The following is a 12,576-nucleotide window of genomic DNA, read 5'->3' on the forward strand; positions in this document are numbered from 1 at the left end:
TTAAGGCCATCACCAGTAAAGATTGGATTTGAGTCCCCTGAATTCCTAGAAAGGATTCAAGGTGATATATGTGGACCTATTCATCCACCATGTGGATCTTTTAGATATTTTATGGTCCTGATAGACGCATCTTCGAGATGGTCACATGTGTGCTTATTATCTTCTCGCAACCTGGCGTTTGCGATATTATTGGCTCAAATTATTCGATTAAAAGCACAATTTCCAGAAAATCCAATCAAAGTAATTCGTCTTGATAATGCTGGTGAATTTACTTTCCAAGCTTTTGATGCTTATTGTATGGCTAATGGAATAAGTATTGAACATCTAGTAGCTTATGTTCACACACAAAATGGGTTAGCAGAATCACTTATTAAACTCCTCCAATTGATTGCTAGACCCTTACTTATGAGAACAAATCTCCCAACCTCGATTTGGGGGAATGCTATTTTACATGCCGCAGCACTTATTCGTTTGAGGCCAACGAGTTACCATCAGTTCTCTCCTATGCAACTAGCTTTTGGCCAGTAGCCAAATGTTTCCCATTTAAGAATATTCGGGTGTGCGATATATGTTCTCATTGCACCACTTATTCGCACCAAAATGGGACCCCAAAGAAAATTGGGGATATATATTGGATATGATTCTTCCTCTATAGTGAGGTATCTTGAGATACAAACCGGAGTTGTATTTAAAGTTCGGTTTGCGGATTGTCATTTTAATGAATCAAAATTTCCAACATTAGGGGGAGAGAATAAGCTTCCTGAAAAGGAACTTAATTGGAATGCATCATCCTTGATGCATTTAGATCCTCGATCAGGGCAATGTGAACTAGAAGTTCAAAATATTATACATTTGCAAAGAATAGCAAATGAATTGCCTGATGCATTTTTCGATACAAAGAAGATAACCAAATCTTATATACCAACGGAAAATGCCCCAATTCAAATTGATGTCCTAGTAGGACAAGTAGCCACTGAAGCAAATTCACGCCAGAAGCGTGGCAGGGCGGAAAATGCCCCAATTCGAATTGATGTCCCAGTAGGACAAGTAGCCACTGAAGCAAATACATGCCAGAAGCATGGCAGGCCTGTTGGTTCCAAAGATAAAAATCTTCGAAAGAGAAAAGAGGTAAATACTATTCATGTTGAAAAAGACACAATAAAGACACCTGCAGCTGTCCAAAATTCTAATATAACGCCAAAAGACGTTCAGGTACCTGAAAATTGTGAAAATGACGAGATCTCGATAAATTATGACTTTACAGGAAAGAAATGGGACCGAAATAAGACAATTGTCAATGAAATATTTGCATATAATGTGGCATTAAATATCATGCATGAAAGTAAGGATCTTGAGCCAAGGTCAGTCGAAGAATGTTGACAAAGGAATGATTGGCCAAAATGGAAAGAAGCCATGAAGGCTGAATTAGACTCACTTGCAAAACGTAAAGTCTTTGGACCTGTAGTCCGTACACCTGAAGATGTAAAACCTGTTGGATACCGATGGGTATTTGTGAGAAAATGAAATGAGAAAAATGAAGTTGTGTGCTATAAAGCCCGACTTGTGGCACAAGATTTTTCACAAAAGTCCGATATAGATTATGAAGAAACGTATTTTCCTGTAGTGGATGCGATAACATTGCGTTATATGGTCAGTTTATCTACATATCATAAACTACATATGCATTTAATGGATGTGGTTAGGGGTGTAATCGGCTCGGTTTGGTTCGGTTTTGGACCGAAAACCAACCGAACCGACCTGATCCGTTCTACAAAGAGGCCAACCAATCGGTTGGCTGCTGTTTGGACAACCGAACTGAACAGAACCGAACCAACAGCGGTTTGGTTCGGTCGGTTTTTTCGATTTTTTTACACCTAATTTTCAGAATTTAAAATACCATAAAATAAAGTTTAAAACCTTCAATAAACTAGAATAACAAGAGTATATCACATCCAAATCCAATACAAATTCAACTTAATTAAACATAAAATAAAGACAATTAAAAATATCTAGCAAAACAACAAAAATAAACACAGTTTAAACCAAAACATTCACTTTAAAACAAATAAAAAACAAACAGCCACCATGTTTAATCTGAATCCGCACCAGACTCATCCTCATCTTCTCCGGTTGGTGCAATTTCTACAAAAATAAAACAAGAAAATCAATATAGATTATAAACATAATATAGATTATAAATTATAAACATAAACCATGAAAGAAACTACAAATTTCTTTTTTGCATACCTAATTCAAGTTTCTCAAACTCTTCAATAAGCTCCTCAAAATCAGTTGTCATTGGAGAAGCACGAAGCCAATTTTGTGTGCATATCAATGCCTGAACCATCTTTGGAGTTAAAGAACTCCTATAGTTGTTAAGTACTCTTCCACCAGTGCTAAAAGCTAATTCTGAAGCAACAGTCGAGACCGGCATTGCTAAGACATCTCTAGCTATTTGGGATAAGATAGGATAAAATTAGCATTTTTAACTCATGAACAGCACCAACAGTTTTGTTTCCAGCAACACAACCACAACAGCTCATAAGCATCCAATCAACAATTAATTATATATTAACAAATAAAATAAATTTGGTTGATAACAATACTGAAGTCAAAATGATATTTGTTATAAGAGTATATGCATAATGTTTTTTTTTTCAAAGTAAGCATGTTCATTAATAAACAAATATGAAACTAGACTACTATGAAAAAGGTGCAGACAACCTGTTTACAAAATAAACTAATAGCTAGTATATAAATCTTTTAAAGCATGGATACAAGCACATTACACTATAAAATTTCAAATTCAACCATTGTTAGTGGACAATTTTGATTCTCTCTTCATTTCTCTCTATGATCATTCATATATGTATATTGTGTTATAATGCAGCACAGCAGCACTGTTGCTTACAAAGTTGCCCACATTAAAATCTTCCACTATTGAGCAACAATAATGAATTGATGACTTAAACGCATAAGAATGCACTCAACAGTAAGAAAGAATAGCAATGAGATTTAATATCAATAACACAATAAAGTGCAGTACATGATTTAATGGATGAGCTTAATTAATTGAAGTTAAAACAACTTCTATCTTTTAATACTATTATTTGTGCAGAACAGAACTGCAGATGTGTATACATTATTCAATTGTTTGAATAAAAAAGGATCAAAAGCATTGGATAACAAGCATTATTGTTGAAACAACTTCAACACCTTGCATTGGATAACAACTTCAACACCTTGCACCTTCAACACCTTGCACCAAAACCTTTGTTTCTCAACATAGAATCAGAAACTCACATAACAGTACAAATATCACTAAAAATCCCACTAAATCAAGTACCAATATCACTAAAAATATTGCAGACTAGGATTTTGTTGACAATATATACATTAATTACTGTAAAAAAAAGTATAACCAAGCACAAAATCTAACCTCCGAAGAAGATATCGTTCTATTTTTTTTTTTGGGTTTTTGCAGGAGAGGGACTGGTTGCTCGGCGGCTCGGCCACTGGAGTCTTGCTCGGCGACGGACTGCTGCTCGGCGAATCGTTTGCTGCTCGGCGATGGACTGGTTGGACGTTGGAGTGCTGCTCGGCTTTGGCTTTGTTGCGACGGCGACCCTTTGACGGCTACCCTGCGACGACGATGAATGAACGACTTCGAGGCTTCGAGCGACGATTGGCGACTTCTTTGTCTCCCTCAGCCTCTCCTTCTCTCAAGCATGGAGGTCGGAGGTGGAATCTTCGAAGAACGGGGGAGAGAAGTGTGGGTGACTGGCAGACTGGGTTTTGGGGTCCGCGGCGTAAAAGGAGAAGAAGAAAGCTAGGTTATGTGGCTGAGTTGCTTTTATACCTAGGTTAAAGGGCAACTTAGTAAAAACACACTTCACTGAACCCTCACTCTTCGGTTCGGTCTGGTTCGGTTCGGTTTTAGCAAAGGCAACCGAAAACCGAACCGAACCAATTGGTTTAGTTCGAAAAAAACAAAAAAACCGGTTTTTTGGTTTTTCAATCGGTTGTTGTAAAATTCGGTTCGATTTTGCGATAATTTTCGGTCCGATTCGGTAACTTACACCCCTAGATGTGGTAACAGCCTATTTGTACGGCTCATTAGATCGGGATATCTATATGAAAGTCCCTGAAGGACTAAAGATATCTAAACCATCCAATGAATATTCACAAGGGTTATACTCAGTTAAAATTGCAAAGATCTTTATACGGTCTAAAGCAATCTGGACAAATGTGGTATAATCATCTTACTGAGTATCTAGCCAAAAATGGATTCAAGAATGATGATACATGTGTTTTCATAAAGAAATCTGCATCTGGATTCATTATAATTGCTCTGTATGTTGATGATTTAAATATCATTCGGACTCCTGAAGAGATTCCAACAATTATAAAAACTCTAAAAGAAGAGTTTGAGATGAAAGATCTTGGAAAGACTAAATTTTGTCTCGGCCTGCAGATCGAGCATATAAAAAATGCGATCTTTATTCATCAAATAACATACACAGAAAAGATCTTGAAAATATTTTATATGGATAAGTCACATCCCTTGAGTACCCCAATGATCGTAAGATCTTTGGATGTGGAGAAGGATCAATTCCGTCCTAAAGAAGAGAATAAAAATATCATTGGTCCTGAAGTACCATATCTTAGTGCTATTAGAGTGCTAATGTATCTTGCTAATAATATGCGACCTGACATATCATTCGCGGTGAATCTATTAGCAAGGTTAGTTCCTCTCCAACCAGAAGACATTGGAGTGGAATCAAGCAAATCTTTTGATATCTTCATGGAACAGTTGATATGAGATTGTTTTATCCATATGGATCCAAGTCACAACTAGTTGGCTATGCAGATGCTGAATACTTGTCTAATCCACATAAAGGGAGATCTCAAACAGGATACCTGTTCACATATGGTGGTACAGCTATATCATGGAGGTCCACGAAACAGACGATAGCAGCAACCTCCTCTAATCACGCTGAAATACTGGCGATTCATGAAGCTAGTCGCGAGTGTTTTTGGTTGAGGAGTCTGATTCAATATATTCTGTCATCATGTGGACTAATTGATCATGAGATAGCTCCAACTGTCCTGTTTGAAGATAATACAGCATGCATTGCTCAACTTAAAGGTGGATACATCAAAGGCGATAGAACAAAGCATATTTCTCCCAAATTTTTCTTCACTCGTTATCTTCAAAATCAAGGGACAATTGATGTCCAACAGATCCGTTCAAGTGACAATTTGGCAGATTTATTCACAAAGTCACTCCCAAAATCCTCCTTTGAAAGATTGGTACATGAGATTGGGATGCGCCGATTTCAAGACATTAAATGATGTTGACAAGATGGAGAGACTGTACTCTTTTTTCCTTGGTCAGGTTTTTTCCCATTGGGTTTTTCTTGACAAGGTTTTTAATGAGGCAGTCCCCATCACAAAGGATATTGTACTCTTTTTTCTTTACTAAAGTTTTTTCCCATTGGGTTTTCTTTAGTAAGGTTTTAATGAGGCAATAATCCTAAATAGTCATCCAAAGGGGAGTGTTATGATAAGAATGCTTTATCACATCTTATGTGGATGCCCATTCTAAAGATGATTGTATTTAATATAGTTTGAAAAAGTAAAGCCTTGCACATGTATAAATAGGGGCATAGGCTGAGGCTTTTTACACAACAACAAGCAATAAAATACTCTCTCTCTCTCTCTCTCTCTCTCTCTCTCTCTCTCTCTTTACGTTGCAATACTTCTTTCTCTCTCTTTATATTTCTTAATTTTGTTACCTCTTCTTTATTTATTTATTTAGTTATTTTATAACACTAAATACTTAAACCTGAAACAACTAGATATTATAAGCCACTCACGATTGTAGGGGATTGTTCTGGATGATGCTCATTGCTAAGAGCTTGATAATTTTTGTTTTTGGACTAAAAGGGACCTTTTCTTTTTCTTTTTTTTTTTTGTCAGGAAGGGACCTTAATTTATAAGAAAGCACAACAGGAGCAAATGTAAACCCCATTATTTCGGACTTTATCTATAGGCCACAGACAAGTCAGAAGCTTTTGTTAGTCATTTCAGCATGTCCATTAATGACAGGAGGATAAGGCCTCTGGTAGTATCATGACCCTAAAACTAAAGAAACATTTCTTTCTATTGAAGGGTATTTACAAATTTTATTAATTAATAATATTAATAAACGGTTACTAACCGTTTAGTACCATTTGGTTGAAGGGACACAACCTTTTAAGGATTGTGTATGTTCAAAATATTGTGCCTATTGGCTAAAGGGACACTACTCTTTAAGGATTGTGTATGTTCAAAACATTGTATCTATTGGCTAAAGGGACACAACTCTTTAAGAATTGTGTATGTTCAAAACATTGTATCTATTGGTAATAGAAAAGACACAACCATTTGTATACGTAACTAATCATAATTGCTACATGCAATATGTATAAATAAGTCCTTGTCCACTATTTCAGAAATAAAAAAGTACTAAGTGTACAATTTACTCAACTATTAAGAGATTTTCTTTGTTCAAGAGAGTTGAGAATTTCTTACTATTGCTAATTAAGAAATTCTTAGGTTTCATTGTATCCTGGGAGAGTATTGTCATCAACCCTATAGAAACTAAGTGTGGGGACAAATATCTCTCTAAAGAAAGCGATCTAATCGTGCCTTGAAACCACTACACAAATATAAGATTTTGTCATCTTCTCATACTAATATATCCAACAATTTTAGAGAGATATTACTTGAAGATGGACAAGATCAAAACACCACGTTCAAGGTCATGAATCAAGAGTTTGTCAAGTTAGATCGCTTAGATGGAACGAACTTCAATCGTTAGAAGGACAAAATGATGTTTCTTCTTTCAGTTCTTAATCTTGCATATGTGATTGACCTAAAGACTACACCAATTGCCAATGCTGCTGAAAAAAATTCCACACTGGAAGAGGAAGAAGAGATTATTCAATTGAAGAAGAAATGTGATGAAGATACTTTTGCATGTTGAGGTCATATGTTAATTCAATCACCATTGGAGATTTGGAAATCTTTGGAAGAAAAGTACAATACTAAACGACAAGTAACAGATAAGTTTATTATGATAAAATATATCAAATTTATTATGAATGATACTATGCCTGTTATGGATCAAATTCATGAATTACAAATCCTTGTAAGTAGACTTCATGATCTATAAATGGTGATCCCTGAATCACTGCAAGGTGAAGAATATTTTTTTTTCTTCTAATGAATTTGATCACTTTTGTGAATTACATAATATTGTGCATCAATCTTCCGCTCCATATACTCTGCAACAAAATGTTTTGGCGAAAAGGAAAAATCGTACCTTAGTGGATATGGTTAATTCAATGTTACTAAATGCAAAATTGGCTTACAATTTGTGGGTGAAGCATTATTGACATCATGTCATATCCATAATAAGATACCATCAAGACATAGAAAGGTTTCTCCTTATGAAATTTGGAAAGGAAAGAAACATAATTAAATTATCTTAAAGTGTGGGGGTGTTTAGCCTTTTATCGAGTTCCTGATCAAAAGAGAACCAAATTGGGGCCAAGAGCCATAAAAGGCACTTTTATAGTATATGCTCAAAATTCTAAAGCATATAAATATTAGACTTAGTGTCTAATGTATTTGTTGAATTAAGAGAGGTAGAATTTATTGAAAATAAATTTATCAATTATTCAACTTCTAATTTAGAATATCCCCAAAATGATACTAACGTTTCACAAAAAATATATATGGAGCAACTGGAAAGCTATGTGCTACCCGAAAATAAAAAGAAAGTTTTCAAATTAATTAAGTCTTTGTATGGATTAAAACAAGCGCCTAAACAATGGCATGAGAAGTTTGATTCAATGGTGTTATCAAATGGCTTCTCACATAATAGTGCGGATAAATGTATTTACTCAAAATTTACTAAAGATTATGGAGTAATCATTTGTTTATATGTTGATGATATGTTAATCATCGGAACAAATTTAGAAGGAATTCGTATAACGAAAGAGTATCTAACTTCTAAATTCAAGATAAAGGATTTGAATGAAGTTGATATAATATTACGTATAAAGGTGCATAAGAATGAAGTTGGCTTTACTTTAAGTCAATCTCATTATATCAAAAAGGTATTGGAAAAGTTTGATCATCTCACAATTAAAGAATCCAATACACCGTATGATCCTAATCATAAATTAGAAGGAAACATGGGAAGACCTATAGCACAATTAGAATATGCTAGTGCTATAGGAAGTTTAATGTATGCAATGCATTGTACTAGACCTGATGTAGCATTTGCTGTGTGCAAATTATCAAGGTTTACAGGAAAGCCTAGCAATCAACATTGGAAAGCTATAACAAGAGTTTTTGGTTATCTCAAGAAAACCATAAACTTGGGATTACATTATAGTGATTATCCCGCAGTTTTAAAAGGTTATTCCAACGCAAGTTGGATTACAAATCTTAGTGACAACAAATTCACTTTAGGATGGATTTTCACCATAGGTGGTGGAGCAATAAGTTGGGCCTCAAAGAAACAAACATGTATTACACATTCTATTATGGAGGCTGAGTTTGTAGCTTTATCAGTCGCAGGTAAAAAAGCAGAATGGTTAAGAAATCTATTATATGATATAAAGCTGTGGCCACAGCAGACGACAGCCATTTCAATATTCTGTCATAGTGAATCAACCATGTCTCGAACATATAATAAGGTTTATAATGGAAAGTCTAGACATATATGTTTGAGACATGAATTTGTGAGGCAACTAATAGATGATGGTGTAATTACCATTACTTATGTAAGATCTCAAGGAAATTTAGCAGACCCTTTGACTAAAGGTTTGTCAAGGGATAAAATCAAATAAACTACTGCTAAAATGAGATTAAAACCTATTATTGCTAAATGATGGGAACCCAACCTTATTCTAGTAGACCACTAGTTTCAAGGTTTAATGGGTAATAACAAGTTATTTAGCAATTGGAGCACTAAGGTATATGATTTAGTGCTATTTACAATAAATTAGGAGGGTGAGTTTAAACTCTTAATGGAATGATAATATTATCTATCAAAAGATTCCACCTACATGAATATAAGAGTGGTGCCGCTCTAATCGAGAATTTTAGAGGTTTTATTCTCGTAAATATTCATGAAACCAAGATGAGCACAAGGCCATATAAGTGCTTAAAATTGTAAACTCTTGAACTTGGAGGGTATAAGTAATGTGTGTGATTTTTGGTACTAGCATATGGAGTATAGGTTTAATCGATTAGACACCTATTACTTCGTTAGAACTTTAAAATTTACACTAAAAGAATGTTTAATCTTAGTGACACATTCTTTATACATATACTTGTATGACATTTAAATTTTGTAAATAGTGGGGAATTGAAGGGCATTTACAAATTTTATTAATCAATAATATTAATATTATTGATATTATTATTAATATTAATAAACGGTTACTAACCGTTTAGTACCATTTGGTTGAAGGGACACAATCTTTTAAGGATTGTGTATGTTCAAAATATTGTGCCCATTGGCTAAAGGGACACTACTCTTTAAGGATTGTGTATGTTCAAAAAATATTGTGTCTATTGGCTAAAGGGACACAACTCTTTAAGAATTGTGTATGTTCAAAATATTGTATCTATTGGCAATAGAAAAGACACAACCATTTGTATACGTAACTAATCATAATTACTACGTGCAATATGTATAAATAAGTCTTTATCCACTATTTCAGAAATAAAAAAGTACTAAGTGTACAATTTACTCAACTATTAAGAGATTTTCTTTGTTCAAGAGAGTTGGAAATTTCTTACTATTGCTAATTAAGAAATTCTTAGGTTTCATTGTATCCTGGGAGAGTATTGTCATCAACCTTATAGCAACTAAGTGTGGGGACAAATATCTCTCTAAAGAAAGCAATCTAATCGTGTCTTGAAATCACTACACAAATATAAGATTTGGCATTTTCTCATACTAATATACCCAACATCTATTTGATTCGTAGCCCAAAGGGAAAAGCCATGAACATAAAAAAAAAATGAGATGAACTTGAATAAACCCCTGACCAAAAAAAAAAAAAACACCTAGAATAAACCGTGTAAAAGTCATTATTAAAAACAACAGTGCAAAAGTAAAATAATTTCTCTAGTTATTGTAAGGTGCTTGTTATGGTACTTATATATAGTTATTTAATTTATTCAAAAATAATAAATATTAATAATCAATTTAAAAAATATATAATAAATAATTTTTAAATATTTAAAATTTATCATAAAAAGTAAGTTCGGTAAATTCCACACCAAACTTATAAACACTAAATAATTTGTCTTATTTTATTTAGTCATCCGTTTCTTCTTTATGCTTATTTTATTTAGCCATATGAATATTTTAGTATGGAATAGAATTATAAGTTTTAATAAGATTTTTTAATATAATTTTATTAAAAAGAATTGAAAAGACGCATTATTTCTAATATGCCAAAGTGTGAGCAAAAACAAAAATACAATAAAATGAATATGAATTTCTACTTCATTCTATCAGAAATTTTAAAATGTGAAAAAAACAAATTTTTTTGTCAAATAGATTGGATCGTCTCTAATCTTAAATATCATTGAAACATTAAATAATTTTTTTCTGTTTATTTTTCTCATTTTCTAATAGTTTATTGTTCATACCTAGACTTACCGAATATAAACTCACTCTGCATTTTTATTAGCGGACAAGTTATATTCAAAAATGGACCATGCAAAATCGGCCCAACAATGGCAAAACCAGCCTACATATCCTCATCCACAAAGTCGAACTGACTTAGATACATGTCCTCAAATCCGTATCAACCAAATTTGGAGAACACATTAATGCTACCTTAGTACTGTGGTTATCACCACTACAGGAATAATCACCCATGATTTCATAAGTCATCTTCAAAATATAATTAAAGTTTACTTTGTTACTCTACAAAATACCCTAACATTCAGATCTTTTTTTCAATTCATTCTCACTTTAAACCTGTTTAAATTTTGCTGACTTAGCCATCGAAATTTTTTGCAGGTGCTCCCACTGTCTATTCGAAAAAACTACCATTCCAGATTTTAGATAATACCTTAGAATGCTTACCTATATACATGGACAATGCTCTTTGCATGATGTAGCAAATGCAACAGAGTAATTCCAAATTATAATTGAAGTAAGTATTAAATTCAATAAAATTGCATCCATTAATTTTGTAGAGTAAACAATCAAATTGGTCTCTGAAAGATCACGTAATCTCTATTTTGCTCCCCAATTTTTTTTGAATAAAAATCATTCCTAAAAAATTTTAAGTTAGTCACATTAGTCATTCCGTCAATTCCATCGCTAATGCCGTTAACGGAAGCTGACGTGGAACGTTAAGATCTATGTCAACACACCCTCATATATCCCAATTATTTGCCAGCACAATAACTTTATGAAATTTCGTCAAATTAATCCCTATCTAATAAACCCTAACGAGTATCTAATAAATCCTAATCCTATCATAGTGCACATATACCCCTTACGTTGGAGTGAAGTTGCAGAGGTTCAGAGATTAATATTAGAGGTTGCCAGTATGATGGGTGGTGGAAACGGAGGTTGTCGTCATGGGGCGTCTTCTCACTCACTTGGTAATTATGGGTTCAGCTCGTTTATGCAAAGAAAGAAGAAGAATAAAGATCTAATATGTCATTGTGAGCTGAAGACATTGATTAAGAAATCTATTACTTTAGAGAACCCAGATAAATTTTCATGCATATCCAAGATACCGGGGAGTTGTTCTTATGAATTCCTTCATCTTCAATATTCTTACTAGTTGTGGGGGTTTCCAATCATAATAGTCCTTAAATTTCTGCAGAAGGACAGCCATTGTAACTTCCTCAAGTAGGTTAATGAAGATGAATATGATGGAGAAAATGGAGATGCAAAAACTAATGCAAAAGTTGAGAGCAATCATGATGAGTGAAAAGTGAACATTGCATGGAGAACAGGTAGTTTGGAAGTAGAAGTCAGGTTTATAAGAATGCTAATAACCTTTATGTTCATGAGGTTGATAATTATGATTTTAGTTGTGGATTAATTTGTATATTTTGTATTTTCAAGTAATAATGCTATAAAAATTTTAACTTTAATTAGGTATATAATGTGCTATGTACAAGAACGAATAGATACGTCTGATTTTATTCAATTTAGCAATGAATTGAGCAACTTGTTTATTAAATTTACTTTTAGCAAGATTATCCTTTAAATATTATAAGCTGCTTAATTGAACTTAAAAATAGGTATTAAAATTAACACTGTATGAAATCAGTTAACACATTACACAACTCTAATAAATTGCACAAGATTCCTATGATATATAGATAAATTAGATATTTCCATATAGTAAAATTGAAACAACAACATTGTTTGATTGTAATTATTTGATCCATATCCAAAATGTTAACCATATTGGTCTATATTACTATCAATATCTTAATCAAAGGGCTAAACCAAGAAAATAGTCTTAACAA

General features: G+C 33.4%; 1 protein-coding gene across 1 annotated transcript; it reads left to right on the top strand.

Moving 5' to 3' along the window:
* Window positions 1–8,246: 8,246 nt before the first annotated feature.
* Window positions 8,247–8,906, top strand: LOC140180018 (secreted RxLR effector protein 161-like). The gene has a single exon (XM_072220401.1). It carries the CDS (start codon window positions 8,247–8,249, stop codon window positions 8,904–8,906), a length of 660 nt encoding a protein of 219 aa, XP_072076502.1.
* Window positions 8,907–12,576: the final 3,670 nt, after the last annotated feature.

The sequence above is a fragment of the Arachis hypogaea genome, chromosome 16, assembly GCF_003086295.3.
Source record: "Arachis hypogaea cultivar Tifrunner chromosome 16, arahy.Tifrunner.gnm2.J5K5, whole genome shotgun sequence".
Lineage (NCBI taxonomy): Eukaryota > Viridiplantae > Streptophyta > Magnoliopsida > Fabales > Fabaceae > Arachis > Arachis hypogaea.